The sequence below is a fragment of the Dermacentor silvarum genome, chromosome 8 (genome assembly GCF_013339745.2).
Source record: "Dermacentor silvarum isolate Dsil-2018 chromosome 8, BIME_Dsil_1.4, whole genome shotgun sequence".
Taxonomy (NCBI): domain Eukaryota; kingdom Metazoa; phylum Arthropoda; class Arachnida; order Ixodida; family Ixodidae; genus Dermacentor; species Dermacentor silvarum.
Window position 1 is genome coordinate 71,851,227 of NC_051161.1, and position 22,220 is coordinate 71,873,446.

General features: G+C 47.4%; 1 protein-coding gene across 1 annotated transcript in view; it reads left to right on the plus strand.

Annotated features, from left to right (window-relative positions):
* Nucleotides 1-22,220, plus strand: part of LOC119461421 (metabotropic glutamate receptor 1) — a 37,767-nt gene that overhangs the window by 2,400 nt on the left and 13,147 nt on the right. Inside the window, exons 2-4 of the mRNA XM_037722718.2 lie at nucleotides 9,264-9,513; nucleotides 16,412-16,647; nucleotides 18,067-18,310. Coding sequence (XP_037578646.1) covers nucleotides 9,264-9,513; nucleotides 16,412-16,647; nucleotides 18,067-18,310 — 730 coding nt within the window. The remainder of the gene's footprint in view (nucleotides 1-9,263; nucleotides 9,514-16,411; nucleotides 16,648-18,066; nucleotides 18,311-22,220) is intronic.

Below are 22,220 nucleotides of genomic sequence, written 5' to 3' on the forward strand. Positions count from 1 at the left end.
CGACATCGCTTATGCGACGAAAGCGGAATGTAAAAACGCTCATGTGCCGAGATATTTAGGCACGTTAAGAAAGCATCAGCTGGTCTATATCACTTCGATTCTCTTCACCACGACGTATATCCTCACCGAAAACTGTTAATATTTGTTAGCCGCGGTCACCATGGTTGCTGCTGCTTCGCGTCAGGTCAGCGACCAGATCTCTTACCTACCCAAAATGACGGTAGGTCGCAACGCCATTCTGAGACAGGAAAATGCTGACCACGGGAAAATAAACAGAAGAAATACAGCGCAGGCACCAAGTGAAGGGCCGGTTTATCTGAAGTGACATGAAAGATGTAGCAAAGAAAGACTAGGCGGACGATATCACAAAACAAGCATTACTAGTTCATAGGAATAGCAACACAGAAAAGCTCGGTCGTCCGAGTGAATGTAGTTTCTATCAAAAAATCGCCATCGACTTCCACCAAATACACAAGGAAAAAACAAGGATATATGAACTCAACAAAATGGTTTATTCAAAGTAACAACAGGCTGACTGTTCATCGTAACGCCGTGCGGTCGTTCATTCAAATATAGTTGATCAACTTCTGACAGTAAAGAAACATCCTATGAGTAGCGCCTGCGTGAGTTATGGAGGATATGGTATCCCACATATGGTTTTCTTTCTCGTGAATTATGTACGACTTCATCGTCCTGGAGAACCGAGCAGCATGTGTCAGGCTCATGGCCAAGAGCGTTATTACACATCTTGTTGTGTGCGTCTCATTACACAACAAATAGCTATTGTAACCAGTCATTGTCATTTTCTCTACTCTTATTTCAAGTTCTCTCTCTCTCTCTCTCTCTGTGTGTGTGTGCTGTGTGTGTGTGTGTGTGTGTGTGCGTGCGTGCGTGCGTGCGTGCGTGCGTGCGTGCGTGCGTGCGTGCGTGCGTGCGTGCGTGCGTGCGTGCGTGCGTGCGTGCGTGCGTGCGTGCGTGTTTTGGGGGGAGGGGGTGACACACGGACCAACTTCCCTTGCTGCTTTAAGCAGAATTTGGCATTTTGCCTGTGTACTCAACCGTCTCGTTAACATTTTGTCAATATTATTACATTACATTTAGAAAACGGTGGATCCTTTTCCCATTTTCTCTAGATGCTCATGTCTTTGATTTAACAAAAGAAAGGTCAGAACGAAACAAGTCAGACTTGATGTTAGGTAACATAAGAGCACTAAAGACAGCTCACAACAGAGATCACATCAGACTGGAACGTAAAGTGAACTCCAAATGCGCGAAAAACAGCTCACAAAACAGGTCACTAAAAATACACTAGAATGCAAATTCAGCGTACACAAATACACTAAAGACAGCTGACAGAGACGTGACATAGAAACACAGTGGAAAGTAAAGTCAGCTGGCCATAGATTCACTGAAGAAGAAAGCGCGAAGCCAGGTCACAGAAAGGTTCATAAATTCAGGCCCACAAAGGAACACAAATTAAGATCAAATGATACGCGGACCGCTTATATAGGAGGATGCGAGATGTAATCAATAATTACCAACACTATCACTCCAGAAATCTCCGAAGCACCGCTAGCGTTCGTATTCGTAATGCATCTGCTGACCATGGAGCTAGGATCTTCTCGAGGCTCAGTCAAGAACTACCGTCACCACTGGTCGACACAGCAGTCCTTTGCTGCTGACGTTTTCTAGAGTCACGGTGTGTCAGGATGCTGACTTCATACCAATCTCGTACCATTGTACAAAGTCGTCGCGTGCTTTCAAACTCCACGCCACTGCGAATGACTCACTGCTTGACAGCAAGCGCCTCTGTCGTTACCTCCTACCCCCCCCCCCCCCCCTCTCTTGCCTTTCTGTTGTCCTGTAGTCTGCATTCTTTCAAAATGTCGACTTCAGAGTAATCACCTGAATTTCGAACCCTTACGCAACTCCGTCGCATGATTGGAAATATCGCGCAATCTGAATGGACTGCATGAGCTTCAGAACGTTCACTACTTTTATTTATGTGAAATATCCGCAGTTCCCGAAGGCATTATTGCAAGGGGGGGGGGGGGGGGGGGTTGAAAACAACAAATTACCGCGCACGCCGTTTATTTATTTCTTCATTCATTCATTCATTCACGCCTTTATTCAGTTATTTCTTATAGCGTTTTAGCAAGTTAATATACTATTCCGGATCACAGAATACCTGAACCTCGCAACGATGGACCACAGGATGGCAGCCGCGTTGGCAGCGACTTCTCGGGACGCTTCGTTCAACAGCAACATGTTAGCAACGCTTTTCTGTCGCATAAGGTCCCCCGCCGCAAGAATAAAAGTCACTATACGCTATTAATCGTTGCTGCTTATGTATCTACACGGAACTGCTAACTACAACGTAGTCGTTGCACTAATTTTTGTGCGCTCCAGTTTAACTGAGCGTCACAAAATGGCGCCGCCAGAGCTCATCCGTCTCGGGTACTCCCCTAAACGGTAATTCATTCATTCATTCATTCATTCATTCATTCATTCATTCATTCATTCATTCATTCATTCATTCATTCATTCATTCATAGAGAGTTTGTCCCTGAAATGTCTTGAAAACAATGCACTGCAAGAGCATAACGGATAGCCCTATCACGCGCAGACAGGCCTTGGCTGCGTGCCATGGACAGAGCAGCCAGCTTTCCTAAAAAAAAAAAATGTTAAATGAAAGATGAGTGTTTCCAACCACAGACGGCCTTGTTGTAGAGCGTTTGCCGCGGCTGTGTGTGGTAGACTACAGCTACCACCGGATACCTACCGTTAAAATAGGTACAAGCGCGCTCCCGTCCAGGTGCTCAGCCTTTATGGGACCCTGAATGTTTGGAAAGGGGTGTTCCTCCCAAACCCGTGGGCATCCACACCTAATAGGTGCTTTGGGGCGCAACATGGGAAATTGTCGCCGTGGGAACGGCCCAGACCACTCCCCCTTTCTCCCGAACGCGGTTAAGACACGCATGGGCAAGCGCGGGAGGGTCCCGACTCTCATGTGCTCGCGTCGAAACACACCAAACGCCTGCTGATGCAGACGCCCCTGCGGTATATTTCTTGCTATCAGCCATATCGAAGCTGACGCTTCATCACATGGACCTCTTAATGGAACATTCCATGATATTCAGCGGCTCCATCGATTTTAATAAAACAGCTCCACTTGCTGCTGGGCTAGTTGGTTCGTATTGCTTAGAAAGCAAATGCGAAAGAAATTATTCGCCATCCTCGCCCTGCGATAGTGGACGTCCAGTGCAGCTGTGAAAAACCGCCACTAAAACTCCTCACGAGGGTATTCTTTAGAAATACGCAATCACTCTATGCCCCATGAAGCGAAAAACCCGGCGTTAACATCCGATGATTCCAAAACCCATGTGACTAAGTGGTGACGTCACGTTTTACATGATGACGAAACGTGATTACGTCTTCACCTCAAACGTCGCGTGATGCCGTCATCACACGAAAGGTCGCGTGATGCCATCATCACGTCAAACGTTACGTTACTTGATAGCGGCATCGATATTACGAAACGTTACGTCACTCGATATTGCCTGATGACGTCATCACATCACGTTTGACGTGATGACACGCGATGACGTCATTATCAAGGGATGATGTCACCTGATGACTTCATCTGATACCATTTGGAGAAGCAGCACACTGTGCGCTTCCCGCTTCTTTGCACTGTCTCCGGGATCGGCCCATGATGACGTAACGTGATCACGTCAAACGTATAACGGCATCGTCACGTGACGATCTCGGCTGTTGACGTCATCACGACAGATGTGACGTCACGCGATGACGTCTTCGTCAAGTGATGTCACCTGATGACGTCATTTGATGCCTTTTGGAGAAGCAGCACACTGCGCTTCCCGCTTCTCCGCACTATCTTCGGGTTCGGCCCTCATTTTTCCGTGAGCAAAGGTCGCGCACGTGGACACGAAAAATCCCGACCAACTAGAGGCTAACAGCTTTGCTCTAAAACAGATAAGGCTGAGACGACTAGGGACACAAACTAGAGGAAACTTTCAACTAAGTTTATATCCGCCAGACTCTTCTTTATAATCGCTTTTGTAGCACATGTGCACTAAGGCAGCAAACATTATCAAAAGGGGGAAAATGGCGAAACATCTACAACGAAAACACTTCGCTACAGCAGCTAGGCCACGCAAGAATCTCTCCTCGCTATCAAACAAAGATATCGACGTATCGCTCACGCATGCGTTACGCAGGCGACATAAAAAAGTTTCCATCAGTTCTATTACAGTGCAAACTTTACTTCGGCCCAGCATCTGAATCACCCGAAGAATCGTAGTGCACATGCACATTTTACAATGCCCAGGCCAGTGCGCATTATCGTTGTTTCTGATTGAAAGCTGGTGTTCCCTTGTGCTGTGATTAACGCAACGTCCAGCTTGCCCTATGCTCCCACAAGACAGCGAAATTTCGTAAACACTCATCGCGTATTTTACTAACGCCTGAGCGTGGATCCTTCCTGCAGCACCTACCAGTTTATTTCCCTCTCGGAAGCAATTCTGAGGCAGAGACCAGCAAATTTGCGCGGGGCAGAAAAAAAAACTACAGGTACATTGTAGCTACTCGCAATCTTCTTGCGATTGAGCAAAGTCTCGTGCATGTAGGGTACCACTTCGGGCCAGCTCATGGTTCGTAACAATGCAGACTGCCTCATACGGGCGCTTTCGTGACCGCCGTCAAGACCAAGGTAGATATACCTGGTAGCGAAGCTTCCATAGAAGCCCATACGTTCAAAACATGGCGGTTCATCGGCGGTTCATGGGGCTTAGCGCCATCTGTGTGAGGAGGGAACACTTCCGGCGGAAGAAAAAATAATGTGACGTCATATCCGTTAAAAACAGAAGTGACGTCATTTTGTTCTCAAAGGCGCGAAATTTGTTTTCGGAGGCCTGCCACTACAGCTGTATATTCAAATGGCCCGCCATACGACTTGATGGGCGTTGCGAGCTTTCAGTGCGGAAAGCGATGCAGGAAAAGGTCAGCCGTACGGGTGTCGAAATCGCATCCCTGCACAGAACATACTTTCTTTGGAGGCCGACGAACGCTTTGGGCGTAGAGTGCTCGTCCTTTCGTCGGACGCCAAGCCCGTCGGCCAGCGCTGTCGCACGAAAACAACTAAATTAAACAATTATGTGGTGGTCGCAACTTGCTTCTTTTGACTGAATAGGTTAAGAAACAATGAGACTACACGCGTCACCAAATTTAGACAAACGTCGGCAAGCAACACAACATGTGAGGGGGGCGTATTGCAACAGGTTAACTTTACGAGCGCGCCTTTCTGCACAGTTCAAGAGCTGCATTGCATTGCAAGTGATAGCGGCTTCAACGCCCTGCCGCTATCGGTGGGTGCTCTTGCGGTGGGCACTGAAAAAAGGTATTTATTGATAATGATCAAGTAAAGCAGAATTGTCTCTTCTTTTCTCGCCATGCGTATATAAAATTGATTAGAAATTTTATTTTCGTCGAATGAATCTAACTGTGTCTCTCTTTATATATAAAACACTTTTTTTCCCCAATGTTTGTTCCCTCCAAACATAGTGGCGCTTCAATCGCTGCTCCCATAACCACCCTTGCTGATGTCGGTGACAATTCGTTCTGAACCGCTTTTCGCCCGAAGCTTCGCGACCTATGTGAATCGACCTTGGTCAAGACGGCCGACATCGAACAATCCTGCCTGATCACTGAAACATTTCTGCATAGCATCTGGGCACGACTTGAAAACATATCCAGGCAAAGCTTAGCGATCCCTCGTTTAACTAACTTGAGCTTGTGGGATCTCACACGTGCTCTTGGACAAAGCTTGCCTTGAGCCCTAGCCTCACGCAGAGCGTACCCCAACAAGCTGCACAGAATCATAGGGCAACGACTCCTTTTGTAATCTGGGGCTATAAAACCAACACTTCAAGACTGCCACGCGACTGGCCACTCGAGGCACTTAGCGTGCATTCGCGGGCTTCTTTCACGCTCGGAAAAACACTTTTATGCAGCACGTATTTAGCAACAGGAAGCTTTATCGGGAATTTGTCATGTTGCTCTACAGTTTCTTTATTGGCACTTTTCGTCTAATTATAATACTTGAGAAGTTGATTAACTAATTAAGACTAATTATGTAATTAGGCGGAATGCAAAAAGTAGTATGAGTATCTCCAAGCGACGGCAAACAACATTACCTTGGTTCTGTGCAACTACGTGGCATTTACATATTTTTTTAAAGTTTGGCTAAAGTTACGTGGGCCACGTTGTAAATAGTAGGGTTATTCTACAGGCCAGACAATAAATGACTGAAAATGACTTTCACAACTTCGCGGTATAATCTTTGCTTTCTTGCCCAACAGTCTTGGTCGGTGGACCGACCTTCGTCAAGGGTTACAACCAAGTAAAGTCGTCATGTTAGTCGCCGTAGCAGCATAGTGGGTGCAAGCTTTCTCCCATTCACACCCTTATATGTATATATATCCAGATGGGGTATGTGCCACTGTGACGCAAAGAGTTCAGAATCCTAAAATATATTCCCGTATGTGTCGTATTTTGCGCACACCTGTCATCCCCTCTTCCTCCGACAAATATCATACATCGCCTTAGTCTCGTGACATCACTGCGCGCTCGACGTGTCTCTGACTTCGTGCTTACGTTTCGGCAGAGCTTGTGAATGATACAATTCATAATCATAAACATTGCCTGAGATTTAGGTTGTAAGATATGCGCTGGTTACACACATGAGGTTGCTATGCATGATGTTACGCGTTCCATAGTACTTTTTAAAAATGCAGCAGATCCAACGACTTGGAATCTATATACAGCGAAGCTTTGTGTGAATGCATAAAGAGTCGAAACACGAGTATACGCACACACACACACACACACACACACACACACACACACACACACACACACACACACACACACACACACACACACACACAAGCGCACACAAATTATACCGAGGCTTTTGTTAAGCGGAGTTGCTGACCTACTTCCAAGTACTAGACGCCTTGACTAGACTAGACGCCTTGAGTACTAGACGCCTTGACTAGACGCCCGGTTTCAGAGAAAGGATGCGCATACGTACGTGGCGCAATTCAAATCCATTATATCCGCAAGAAGCGTTTACTTCCTCATTACCGTGCAGCCGCGGATGTTCGAAGGCGAGCTTTCTGGTTCTTTTTTTCCCCTCTTGGCCGGTGCCGCCGCTGCCGCGGATGCGCGGAGACCAGAGCCATCTGGTGGTGATGCAAGGAACCCAGCGGTGGTCACGCGCCTCCTCCACTGTGATTGGTTGTCCTATTCGGCGACAGAACAGCCACTCAGCTCCCACGTTCACGAAAACCCAGCGATGTTAGCAAAGAAAAGCTTCGCCTTTAAAAAAGAGTTGAACGCATCGCCATTTAGTTTATTGCATTTAATCAACCGCTTCACAGATTCCAACATGTGCGTTGGAGCTGCATAGTTCTTTTGTGTTTTTTGTTTTACTTAAAACCTGTGCAACACTCTCTCAAGTGCGAATTATAATCTTTCTTGGTATACAACCACTAAAGCTCTTCCAAACGAGCATCGCCGCCGACGCGCAGATTCTCGCTTGGTCGCGCGACGCGCTTCAAGATGAGCGGCTTCTTCTTCGGGTGTCCGGATCTTCTTTGGTCGTTCCATGTCAAGGCTACATGTACTCACGACAGAGTCAACGAGAGTTCTGCCGCCGTCGCGGCGGCTCCGATCTTTATCTCCCCGGTGACGTCACGGCCAAGTTGCGCGTCCACACTTGCCCGGGCGTGGCTCCACACTTGCCGCGCCACGAGAGGCGCCTGCTGCAGTCACGGACACCGCGCGCGTTCGGCGCTAACGCGGGGAAACGGGGAAACGCTGACGGCGTCGGCAGCAGCTCTGTGCGTTGCCTCGTTGGTGCTGCTACAATTATTTCTCTCTCTCTCTCTCTCTCGCTCTCATTTTCTCTCTTTCTCTCCCTAGCATAGCACGCGCCGCGCGCATGCTCTCCTTCCCTCTTCTTAACGTCCCATGTCAAGCCAACATCTGCATGGCACGGAGAGGAGGCGAAGCACACGCCGCTCCTAGAGGTGGTTGCGAGGCAACGCGGGGTGACGTCATCGCCAGGAGAAGTTTTGTTCGCACTACGTGGCGCAACCTAAAGCTTAAACAGCTCTTCTGTTTAAGCTTTTTTTTTAACAAAAACTTTTTTTAACAAAGCCAGAGTCTTTGTTAGCTGAATGTCACCCTTGCCCAAGTCTACATTTTATATTTACACTAGCCGCGTTTACATGAATGCGACAGAATGCGACAGTATCGCATCACATTTCCTAGCGCATCACGAGTAATGCGATGCGCCAGCGTTTACATGTAGCGCATCACCCCTGGTGCGCTCGTGGCGGCACACGCACATCGAACGCAAAGCAGCCCTTGCAGACGCTTCCAGCGTCACGCCACCATGCAGCTCGGCGAGCGCCCAGCAGATCCACAGCAAATTGCGTTTCCTACAATTCCTAATGCCATGCGATCGCGTTTACATGCACTGCGAAAGTCGACTTACGCGTCTCAATCCACCCCTGCCTGGCGCTTCAATGTGACGTGCTTTCCTAGCGCATTAGCCCCGTTTACATGGATGCGATGCGCTAGCAAGTTTATGTGATGCGATGCGATGCGCCAGTTGTCGCATTCATGTAAACGCGGCTACTACTGGCTGTTGGCTGCCAGATGCAGAGCGCGTACTCCATCTCCCGGTTCCCGCTGTCGCAAGTATATCACACGGGAATGTCGAATGCCAGAAGATGCGATGAGGTCGAGCGCCTCCTCACTATCTATCTATCTATCTGTCTGTCTATCTATCTATCCATCCATCTATCTATCTATCCATCTATCCATCTATCTATCCATCCATCTATTCATCCATCTATCCATCTATCTATCCATGCATCCATCCATCCATCCATCCATCCATCCATCGATCCATCCATCCATCTATCCATCCATCCATCCATCCATCTATCCGTCTATCTATCTATCTATCCGTCTATCTATCTATCTATCTATCTATCTATCTATCTATCTCATCCCATTCGTAGCACAAACACGAAGATGTGATGGCCATTTCTTTTGCCTCCGCACCAAAACTGGTATAAACGCTGTCCTCACGCTCGCGACGTATCACCTGGAAACTGTTTTTTGCAAGGCTCACACACCGCTTTCCTCGCCCCCACTCCTGGACGCAGGTGACAGCTCCAGCCAGGGCAGCCTGGAGGAGTTTGCGGAGCGTGCCGTACGCCAGAACGTGTGCGTGTCGCAGTGGCTGGGCGTTCCGGCCAGCGGGACGGCCGAGGACTACCTGACGACCGTGAAGAACTTGAACAGGACCAGCCGCGCGCGGGTAGTGGTCTGCTTCTGCACATCGGTCACCGTGCAGGGACTTCTGGCCGGCATTCGCGCGGCCAACGCAACGGGGGACTTTAACATTGTGGCCAGGTGAGGTGTGCCGAGTACAGCTGATTGATTTTGAACATTCATAATTGGATTGATTGATTGATTGATTGATTGATTGATTGATTGATCTTAACATCCCATAGTACCAAATGGGATACGAGGGACGCCGTAGTGGGAGGCTCCGCGTTATTTTGGCCTCCTTAGACGTTCATTTAAATATAATTGCATGATCGTTAACGCGTACTATACGCCCGTAGGGATGCGGCCAACGCGTCCGGGAATCAAGCCAACGCCTCCCAGATAGCACAAAGCCTGTGCACTTCGATCTATGACGTCACGCTACCTTGCCCGATTGCCATAGAATCTAATGGGAATGCTCCTGAGTAAGCCGCGGTGATTTTGACGTCACTGTTTTCGTCACGCCGGGCTTGACAGCGGAAATTTCGGTCCAAGTAGTATGACGTCATAAAGCAGAGCGCACAGGCCTGCTATTACAGTGTACTATTCTAGTACACTGTACCTGCTATCTAGGATGCGTCGATCAAGCCCATTACCTCGTTCTCGGAATGGTATAGCTGCTCATCCATCGCCCTTCGTGCCAAGTACAGTTCTCTTGGATCTAGGGAAGGTGACAAAAGAAACGCTGCCGCATGAGACGACTATGTCCAGTCCGATACTTTACACAACGGAAGGAGGATGGAGAAACGGTTAAGTACACATGGGAGTTAAAGACGAAGCTTTACCTCCCGACCGACTGTGATTTATTTGTTCAAATACTTGTGAAACGTAGAAAAGCTCTTATTAAACAAACAGTTGAGCCAATTTGAATAAAATTTGTTACATTTAAAAAAGAAGGCTGAATTCGACCGGCTATAGAAAGCCGAATGTTCATCTAAGGTGTCAATTTTTGTATTTTCTTTAGTTGCGGCATGTCGGTAAGTTCCAGAAGAGTCGTAGCACGAAGTTCACATACACGCAATTCTGCATCGAAAACAGATATCCCAATTTTGTAAACTACATCAGATATAGAGAGCTCGAAGCGGACAAATGTGATACGTGAATTGGCAGCTTACGCAATATTGTTACAATATTCGCCAGAGTTTTGGAAAAGTTCTACTCACAAATATATTTCAAAGCGGTGTACATCAACTTTCTCCGCATTAAATGTCTCAGCAGATGCAGTTTGCAGAATTTTGAAATCGTTCTTTATTGCTGACCTACAAAGCTGTAAATATCATTTCAGTCATCCTAAATATTACTCTTTTCAAGAATTTCTGGAAATATTATTCATGGCCTCAATAAAAATCTGCTGCGCACTGTCACTAGGCCGTGACTTTTTTTTTTTTTTATGCGCAACAGTGCTTGTCGAATTTTGTGCAGTGGAAGCCGGGAAAAATAATTTCTCCGTTCCCAGGTCCCTGACCAGGTCTGGCCATTTTGACCTGACAAGCGTAGTGCACGCAGTGCGCGCTTACGATCGTGTCTGCTAAGTATTACGTCCCTACGCGCCGCGGAAAGAGCTCAAATTTCAAACCAAACGTCGTTTTCCCTTCTCCTCGCGGGCGCCGCGCTCCCACTGGGAGAGTCGACGTATATCGCGCAAGTGCGCCTACGTAAATGGCAGTGCTGTGACGTCACTCATAGTGACACGCGACTTCGACAATTATTCGAGGCAGCACCAGTTATTTGTTATGTAGCGAAGAATACGAACGCTGCATGCTGCCGAATATGCTGCCGTATGGGAGAAAGCAGGCAAGTAATTTGCTTGCGGACGCTAGACGGGCCAAGTGGAGAGAGAGTGTCAGATGGCGGTGACGCTCGCCTCATGAAATCATGGGTTCGCATCACGTCAAATATTTCTACCTATGCTGTAAGTGAACCAATTTGAAAAATTGTTGAGGTAGAACGCTCCTTAAGGACACGTAACAACTTCCAGCGTATAACCGAAATTGTCTATGTGGCCTGGTGAGGGGCCCTTTAAATATAAGCGGTCACTAGACTAGTTTGCGTGTTATAGATCATGGGAATTCGATTTCGTTCATTTCATTTGTTGACCTGTACTGAAATATTTCTGAAAGCACTTTGAGATAAATGTCGCCTGTCATACTGCAAGTCAGAGGACGAGGAGTGAGGCTGCTGGTTAAAGAAAATTTTCCGGCACGCCATCTTTTCTTTTCAAACCTTGCTTGCTTTCTCCCCCCCCCCCCCTTTTTTTTTTTTTTTTTTTTTTTGATGGCTGCAGATAACATTTGGACGTGTAACACAGCGTTAACGAACAGAGAGAAAACGACAGCACGGCGCTACGAGATAACATCTTGCTACAAAATGACATTCCGGAACTAATAAATATTTACTTGAGATGCAGCAGTGGACGCCTTCACTGTTGCTAAGGTCGCGTTCCAATATGTACTACTCCTAGCGTCTATACTCCGCGTCTCCCAGCTCAGCCAACGATGCTAAGGCTCGAGTCAAGACAATCAGTGACGAGAACCCATTGTGGGTTTCAAATAAGGCAGCAAGGCTCCTCCATTGTGCGCTGTTAATCCTTCCGACAAACTTCCATTCAGAAGTCGTGGCGCCGAGGGCGATTACAGGCGGACAATGGAGGGTCCTTTCTTCTTATTCTACTTGGCTGACGCTACCCGTAGCTCTTCGCCGTAGTGCACGGAATTGACCATTTGCAAAAAATGTTACTACGCATGCGCGAGCGTATTTCTAAACACGTAACCTGGATCATAGACTAGAAGAACGAACTATTGTTCCCATTCAACTTCTTTCCCTTTACCACTGGTGAACCCCTGCACACGCGTGTACTCTGCCAGAGCCTGTTGAATGGCAGGATATATGTTGTTACCCACACCCAGGGGTAGACCTGGCATTTTCGCAGTAATTTTTCCGAAGCATTTGTGTCCGCGCTTTCTCCCTGGAAAAGGAGGGGAAGGGGACACTCAGAGGGAGAAGTGCAGTCTCTGAACGAGAGCACGTGGCTAGAAAACACCAGGTAGCACTCACTATTTTTCAAATCATCAAATGGGGAGATAGAGTATATGAGCTTTCACCCGCAACCGGTGGGTGCTCGTAAAATAGCCATAAAAGGCTCCACGCAAACAGTGAGGTTTCAGGGAAAAACCAGAAAAAACAGAAAAAAAATGTAGCTTTGCTGTCGAAAGGCTGAATAAAATGTACAGAAAGCGTACCTATGACCTTTCCAAGAGGAAAGTCGACATTCGCACACGAAGCACATGTTGCGGTGAATGTGCAGTGTATTATATTTTTTAAGTACGTACATCGTGTATTCAAGTAACAAAATATCCATCTCGCTACCAGCCCATTCATCATCCAACCAGGAAGTTCGTAGTGAATGTTTTCCGTCTCAAGAGCTAACTACGACGCGAAGGGCACAGAAATGCACCCTGTTGTTGTTGTACTTGTTCTTGTTCATGTTTTTGGTGGTGTTCTTGTTCTTGTTGTTCGTGGTGTTCTGTGTTCTTGTTGTGGTGGTGTTCTTGTTATTGTCTTTTGTTGTTCTTGTTGTTGTCCTTCTTCTTGTACTTGTTTTTCTTGTTCTTTGCATTCTTGTTGTTGTTGAAGCAAACATGAGTAATTTAAAAGCCTAACGAACATCGCTGGCGATGCGATTGGCAATGATCGGCTGGTGAAAATATCCCCTGTGTATGTTATGCCTATGTTATTTTTTTTAATTGCGTAAACATGATAAGCGTACTTCGCCCACTTTGGAGGTACCTAACAGAAAACATGAACCGATCCCGAAGACAATACAGTCTAACACAGCGTCTCAAAGCGCTAGCTGTCATGAGGGGATGATGCAATAAACTGGCACGTGATACACGCGCCAGACGTTACGAAGAGAAACTTTGGCATGAGCGAAGCATGCTTTCGATCATGCCTTAATCGTTCGAGCAGTGGGCTGCTGTGCTGGAAGACACAGAGGTTCGATTCCATTATCGGTCACGCATTTCTTTATAGCATAATAGAAGAACTTTACCCACCTTAAGGTATGTAACAGAGAACTCCAGGTACATTGCGCGTACGCAAGCGCGTCACAGCATGCGCGAAATTAGAAGTGTTTAAGAGATAAGCGGTATAGAAATGTCCCTTTGATAAAATGTAGTGGGTAAGGTAACGCGTCGCGCGCGCAGCTGTCGAGACTACACAAGCGAAGTACGTATCGCATGCTTACTAGCGGTGCTGAGTTCTGGCCTAGTGTTTTTTTTTTTTTTTTTTTTTTTTTGCAAACCCTTCTTTCTGTGATATCTTATTAAGCATGTCTTTCCGTTAGGCGTTTCCGCGCGTTCAAACTATGGCAGAAAATTATGGTGCCCACCTAAAAGTGTAGTAAGTCAATAGAAAGACAATCCATGCAGGTTACTAAGTGGTTCGTTTGGGAAAGGAAAGGTTGGCGCTATCTTCTGCAGCCCTTGAGGGAGGACGGCTCAGCGCCATGCAGGTTCCCCAAAAGGAATGCTTCGCAGTTCAATGGAGAGAGAGGGAGAGAGAAGTGTTTTTTATGAAGAAGCGAAAGGTTGGAGCTATCTTCTCTTCCTCTTCACAACCACAATCTATCTCTCTCAGCAAGTGAGGGAGCACGGCTTAGCGCCAAGGGCAGGGGTAGAGTGGGGGAAAAGAAGATAGATAGGAGAGGAGTTCAAAAAAAAAAAAGTCGCAGTTTCGCCCGAAAGGCGAAGCGTCGATTGCGATTGCAAATTAGTAGAGAGCTATACGAAGCAAGGATAGTAGTGTAATGGGCCGTGTAAAGTTGTAAATATTCGCTTACTAACTAAATAGACAAGCGCGGTGTCGCGCGCGCACAGGTAAACATGAACACATCTCGATCGATGACCGCGGAAACTCGCTGTGAAGGAAGGAGGAGGAAAGAGAAAGGCAGAAGGCAGGGAAGTTAACCAGAATAACGTCCGGTTGGCTACCCTACACCGGGGGAACGGGAAGGGGAACACAAAAATGATAGGGAGAGAGAGGAGGAAAGGAAAGAAGAGAAATTAGCTGTGAGTTCGCTGACGCGTGTGTTATTGCACTAATAGTCACAGACGTTGACTCAAGCCCGTCGTCCTCAAGAAGCACAAAAGTGCCTTCACCGCTTTATGGGCCGACGAACGATGGGGGTGGTGTTCCAGCAGCAGCTGCACGGAAAGCGTCCGATTGTCCAGATTTTAGCATTTAAGCAAGTTATTGTCTTTCTGGGGCATATCGTGGACAGTGGCATAGCAGGTGGTTGATAGTTTCATCGGTGCCACAGACCTCGCATGCTGCACTGTCGGTCACTCCAATTAATGTAGAGTATGACTTTGTGAAGGCAACGACTAACCAAACGTGACAGAGAAGCGAAGCTTCACGTAGAGGAAGTCCGAATGGAGGTCGGAGTTGCAGTAATGGGTTTAATCGATGCAGTCGTGTAAGTCTTAAGTTTGGCGAGTTCCACTCGGTCAGTGAGACACTGCGTGCCAGGTGTCGAAGCTGCCTTGCGCCTTTGTCCTCGAAAGCGGAATTGGAACGCTGCGCTCTTCTTGGTGTGATGTGCGAGCAGCGTTACCTGCGGAATCATTGCCACTGATTCCACAATGACCAGGCACCCATTGAAAGACAACCTCGTGGCCTTTTTGTTGGACGTGATGGTGAAGTTTCACGGTTTCGTATGTCAACTGTTCATGACAGCCGCGTCGGAGAACTGTCTGCATGCATTGTAATGCCGGTTTTGAGTCAGAAAACACAGCCCATTTTCTAGGCTCTGTTGTGCAAACGCCGGAGTGAGAAAGCGCGCCAGGCAGCAGCGGGCAAATTGACCTTCACGCTGTCTCTCGTCTCGCTTCAGCGTGAACTAAACGTCAAAAGCAGAGCGCATGCGAAGCTACCGGCACTCAACGCATGCACTTTGTTCCCATCGCAGATCGCTTTGAAGCTGAGGCCCGCGCGGGCGCGCACTTCGCCCACATCGCAGATCGCTTTCAAGATACGGCACCCGCGCGGTGAGCAGCAGCCGACGGAGCAGAATGCACCCCCTCCTCTCCCTCTGCCTCCGTGCCTCGCGCGCGGAAGAATACCGCGCGCTTCCGGCCTCACTTCCACCCTCGCGTGCGCTACATTTTATCGCCGGTGGACTTTATACGGAACCTCACGGCGACGGAGACGGTAGCAATGCGCTTGGAGTGCGCATACAATTGCTATCGCAATAAAAATTAATGTCTCTTCGCATAAAACAAGGTGAAAAGCCATGCGATGAGAAGTTCAAGCTTCCCTTGCACACGGTCCCGTTGATGCACGTCCGGGTGCTCATCAATCGCCGCTTCAGATGCACACTGATGAATTTGCAGTAGGAAGGCTTATGTCTACTACACGCGTGGTGTAGCCTCCGAGCTTCCAGTGTCGTGGTAAATGTGGCGCTATCGGCCTGGCACTCCACGTATACGGCTGCCTTCTCCGAGATTCCAGTGGACAGCTGTCTTTTTCCGCTTTTAGTGCGTGTGCGTGCGTGCGTGTGTGTGTGTGTGTGTGTGTGTGTGTGTGTGTGTGTGTGTGTGTGTGTGTGTGTGTGTGTGTGTGTGTGTGTGTGTGTGCGTGTGTGTGTGTGTGTGTGTGTGTGCGTGTGCGTGTGCGTGTGCGTGTGCGTGTGTGTGTGTGTGTGTGCGCGCGACAATATGCACCCAACTTGCTATCGCAAATAAAACTCATCATTGTCATCATACAACACTGAATAGGCGAATGAGTTGAATAGAAATCCGCAAGATGTTGGCAAGCTGAATAGGCGAGTGAGCTCTACGGAAATTCCGCAAGGTCTCCAATTATTAGCATTCGTTAATAATCGCCATAAAGTGTAAAGCACGATAAATTAGATCTGAGTCATCTGACTGAAGCGCACCTTGTGAGAGGCAGGTTGTTGCCGCCTGACGAAGTAACGCTTACGCAGCGACGCCTGGACGACGGACGCTCAGCTTCTGGCCGGCTTGGAAGCCGAAGCCCTGGGAACCCTGGCACTGCGAGTGCACGTTAAGCCAGACCCGGACTTCGAAGTGTACTACACGCAGCTCAACCCGGCAGAGAACACGAGGAACCCGTGGTTCGCCGAGTTTTGGGAGACCTACTTCAACTGCAGCCTCAAAGACCGACCAGGGTGCACACAAAACTGCAGACCCAGGTGCAAAGGTGGGCTGATAATCGCGATTGGCGCAGTGAGGATGAATGTCATTTCTAATGCTTACGTGACCTGTTCGTGGAGGAGTACACATTTGTTCTTGTTCGATCGCCGAAGCTAAGTTGTATACCTTGGATTTGGTGTGGCCACGATCGCTTCACTCGGCACCCCAAAAAAAATGGCAATAACGTGACTAAAGTTTAAAAGCTTTTAGCATAATGTTGGCTTATTCCAGCGGAAGCCGGCTTGCGCTTGCATATCATGCAGATTACTCATGCCACCGAGTCGAAGTTCTATTTTTTTTCTGCTCAAAAAAAGAGCTTAATACCCGGTATTGGTTAAAGGCTATTGTAATTTTTGTTCTGTTTCTGGAAGTCGGTAGGAGCGCAGTGCCTTTAGTTCTATGTGGCTACGCACCGTCGTAAGAATTCACTTGAGCTCTCCCTGGAGACTTGACGAACCCTACCCGTCACTAAAACACAAACCGGTCACAACTTCGAAAGCACGCAAGTGCCCTATATTAACAGTTACAAGGCTGGATGAAAGTATGTAATCATATTATCATTTGAAACAAAAACAAAACGCCGCACTTTAGCCAGAAGTGCATTTCACTGACATCGCTGGCAGCCGCAGCATTTCACTCAGTAAGGCTCGCAACGTACGTCCCCCCTATGAATGACACCAGTGCTTCGCCCATTAACAACGTAACCTGCTGTGCTTTCTTAAAATTTATTTTGCGATTACTCGTGTCTTGCTATGCAAAAGCTAAGCAAAGTGTGGAAAACGGGGACACATAAAGAAGGACACATATGACCAGCGCCGTGTGCGTCGTCTCTCTTAGTCCTCGTCCATCGCGCTGTACGTGATCTTAATTATGCCACATATGGAATTGAAAGAAAGAAGGAACCAAACAAAAGAAGGAAAGAAATAACTGACTAAAGACAGTTCCGTGTGTGTCTTTCTGTGTCCCCGCCTTCACCACAGTGCCTAATTTTGCCATGAAATAGCGATTCGCCCAAGCTACCAGCCTGTTTGCTTTGTGTGCCTCTTTTGCTTAAGCTGCAGAACTAAAGCTATACTGTCTACTGAGGGTAATAGCACAGCACCCTGAAGAATGCTTTTGACAAGAAGTATAAAGCGGCGTTGATGTGCTACGGCAAATATTTTTACAACAAGCACTTCAGCAACCGCGTCTCGTAACTTGCACAGTGTTGCGCAGCTTTAACGAAGCATTTCTCGAACACGAGCACTCGTGTTCTGTCGAACAAGTTTTGAGCTGAACTCCTCACAAAGTTAACTTCCTAAGAGCTAAAGCTCGAAGCACTGGGTTGAATCCCCGAAGCACAAAGCGAAAGCGATACCTTTTTGTGTGTGTTTGTATATCTGTACCCGCTCCATTTGGTCCGTCCTCGTCCGCTATGCCAACGCAGGCAACGAATCTCTGGCAGACAGCTTCCACCAGGACGAGATGGTGTCGGGCGTCAAGAGTGCCGTGTACATGGTGGCGTACGCGCTGCACGACATGCTGCAAGACTACTGCGGCCAGAGGACTCACCTGCCGGGCGACAACTGCACGAGACAGGTGCACGTGTCCGGCGACCGGTTCGTCGAGTACCTGAGGAACGTCAGCGGTGTCCACAGGGGCGACGCCGTCGAGATGTACGCCCACGCGTGGTACGTACACTGCGTGTGCCGTTCTCAAACGCCTCCGCATGCCGTCATAAGTGTGTGAGTCTTGCGCAGCGTTCTTACGGAGATTGTAGCGATTGTGCATCATGTGCCCTTTTCTGCAAAGAGAGCTTGCTCTCTTGCTCTTTTATTGCGATAGCAATTATATGGACACTTCAACCGGATTTCTGCCGTCGGCGTCGCCGTCGTCGTCGCCGTCGCCGTGAGGTTCCCTATCGATAAAATCTTCACCGCGCGCCGTATGCCCGAGCGGAAGCGTGCGGGGACGCGCGCTATCACGGAGAGCGAACGCACTCAATCTCCCACGCGCAAGCAAGGAAGCCGGAAGCCAGCGCCGGAGGGAGCGGAGGGGGGGGGGGGGGGGGCGCACTTCTCCTCTGCCAACAACCGCGCTCGTCTCGCCCGCACGGTCTCTTATCTCCTCACGGCTCTGACCTTTATGCGCCGTGCATTCGCCGCTCAGTTTCCGTTGAAGCGATAGACCGCACGTACCTTCGCCGCTGCGGCGTATCCGCTTGCTGCCAGAGTTTTGACGGTCGTTGTCTGCAGTCATTCAGTGTGATCTATTCGCGTTTGTTTGTGCGCGCTCACACCACGCTTGTTCATTCAGTTAGTAATAGTCGGGCCACATTTTCCAACGCACGCTACACATATGCAATGCTGCCCGGATCGGCAGTGCAGCGCTACAGGTGTGTCCCTTCGCACGCGCTGCCCACGGGAAGCGCTTTTCATCAACACCACCGTTTCACACGCGTCTTCTCGTGGTCATCGAGTCTCTCTTCATGTCGGTCTACTTACGCCGCAGCACACCTGCTTACTTAATCAGCTCATGTTTACTACAATTCATATTGCTACCAAAGCCGCTCACCTTACTTCGTATGACATTGCTGTGTTGCTATCGCATTCATTGCTTCGCCCTTAGGGCGAAACTGTGACATTTTTTTCATAGCCTTTTACATACAAAGAGAGCTTACTCGAGGCACGGGCTTTATTCACGTGAAGAAATCTAACGCGGCAAAAAAAAAAGAAAAAATGCGATTTACTTGCTCACAAGACAAAACGAATTAACGTTGTAGTGGACGTTAAAGAACCCCAGGTGGTCAAAATTAAACCGGAGCCCTCCACTACGGCGTGCCTCATAATCAGGACTGGTTTTGGCACGTAAAACCCCAGAAAGAAGAAGAAGACAAAACGAATGTGAGTGAACTGACATGGTACATTATTCCATTATGTTTTGGTATTAGCCTGCGACACCGTTTACTACTTTTCTCGGAAAGACAATCTCACCGCATTCGATATCATGGGTGACAAAAGAAAATTATACTTGTTCTGATGAATTCACGTGGGCGTTACTTTCTACCAGAATGACTGGGGCCCGAGCCCACTTGAAAAAAAAAAAGCTAATTCCATATTATTTTCGCAAGAAAGGTAAGGAAACCGTAAGAAGGAAAAACATACGAAATAATCGGGCCATATGCGGAACGCTTGGGTAGGATGAAACCGCTCACAAAGAAAACACTTGCCACAATTAGAGAAAGGGTTCTAACGGCATTTTTTTTTTCGCTACAAGCAGTTTCCAAGAGCGTGTGTGTGCCAAGTAAACGGATAAGGTTGAAAACGATCTATGATTAACCGCACCGGTCAGATTAAAAGAAATGAAGCGGTGTCGGAATGACCCTCCTGATGTCCCTTCCCTTCATATTTACCCCATCCCAGTGCAAGGTACCAAACCGTAAACTTGTGTCTTGTTAAGCTTCCTGCCTTTTCTCTCTTTTTCTCTCTCACTACATCTTCGTCAGCGTGGCGCTGCTGGTGGCGCGTCCTCGCCAAGTTTACGCTGACAGAGGTCGCATTCCAGTCCCCTGCTGCAATAAAAAAAAACCAAGGACATCTGGCAAAAAAAACAACAGCAAAACCTTGTCGATACGCTTTTCAGTTTGTAACGTCCCTGGCACCCGTTCCTCGTGACTTCAACAGAATATTCGCTAGTACGTTTTCTGGCATAGTACTATGTCCCATTCCTGCGGTTTGAAAGTTGCGCTCTATATGAGCAAACTGCAGAGGTGTGAATAATAATAGTAATAATTCATGAACTATATACAGGAGAAAGTTCCAGCCCGTGTAAGCCTGTGTAAGCTTTTGTGCGTGGCTGGGCACTTCAAGCGTGGTTCACATTTGTTGGCTTGGTAAGAAAGTAAACCAATGAGCAAGAGGGATAACTTCCCTGCAAAAATAAAACAGCAATAAGTAAAAAATAAACAAAATTGAAAGTCATAACAATACTTACAGTGAGCCGTCGGTGTCGACGTCGCCGTGATGTTCCGTATAAAGCCCACATGCGATAACAGCGCTGCCGCGCGCCGTATGCTAATATACAATAAGATTACATCTCACTTTATAATATTTTTTAAATACGATGAATCATGAAAAATTGCGCATGTAATGTAGTTAAACAAGCTCAGTGAACAAAGAATCAACGTGGATGTAGTCCGTCACCTATATTTATTTATTTATTTATTTATTTATTTATTTATTTATTTATTTATTTATTATACCCTCAGGGCCAATGGCATTACAGAGGGGAGTGGGTAATTAGTTGAACATAAGTTATGCATAACAGCAACAGCAAACAACCAAAAATATGTTAGTATACTTATATAATTTTAGCGGATCACAAACCAGAGTACATCAAATATTATTTCTAATTATTCAAACTAGTTATGTCAACGCACACAGACAGTGTAAACTAAGATGCATAAGGAACATAAATAATCACGAGTGCACAAATCCTGGCAAGAAAAACATTCAAACAATAGTTATAAACAACGGGAAAACAAGAATACTCAAACCGAAATGTCGCGTAAAGCTTGTTTAAAACGGTTAGTATCATTTATGGAGGCAACAGTGGCAGGAAGGTGATTCCACTCATCAGATGTCCAGGTCAGGTAAACCAACCGTCAGTGTGTTACCTTCGGAAAGTTGACAACAGGCTGCGTTCAAGGCTTGCGCGTGGACATATTTATTTAGGTGAGTATGTGAATAGCTGATTTTACCTAATCTTTAATCTCTAAAAAATATTGCCTGTCAGTCCTCGTCACTAAATGCCCTGCTCGAAGTGGAGACAGCGGCCAGAAACCTCTGGACAACCTTTTTTTTTTTCATCCGTCTATTCCAAGTATATACGTATATTTATATACGTCCCTTTCTCGAAAGCCTTCTACTGGGTACATGGAATGTCGCTGTGGGTGCCCGCTTAGTTCGCGGAATATTGGTTCGGTAAGCCGTGCGGGCCAACTGCGCAGGACAGGCCACATTTTTGCAAACTTCTTGCTGTTGTGGCCTCAAATCATGTCTTCATGCCCGTCTGCCTGATGTTAAGTATTTTTTATTACTTGGTGCTCATTATTTAAACAAAAAAAAATAACCCTCTCACGAGTGCCAATTACTGGAAATGCTCTAGGTCTGTCTCGTTCCTAGAACACGTGCAAGCGAACAAAAAGCAACGTTGGCCCTGCATTTGTGAGGATAGTTTCCTGGCGGTTCTATTCTATTCATTTGTAATTATCCGTCGCGCCGAGTGCAGTGATAATGGCGGCGTGACGGCGTGCGAGGCAATAAACAAGGGCGAAACCGTGAAATTGGAAAAAAAAGAAAGGGTTTACAAAAGATAAGGCTCCTAGCTAACAGAGCGAAAAACGCCGCGCCTGAATTCCCGGGAAAACCAACTGGTATTTTTTTTTTTTTTAAACAAGGACGGAGATGAAGCGACAGATGTTCAAAAAATGATCTCATACTGCCATTCCACCTCTCCCAGTTGCTCGCTATCGCATGTAGCTTCTCTCTCTCTCTCTCACTCTCTCTCTCTCTCTCTCTCTCTCTCTATTTTTTTTAAGTA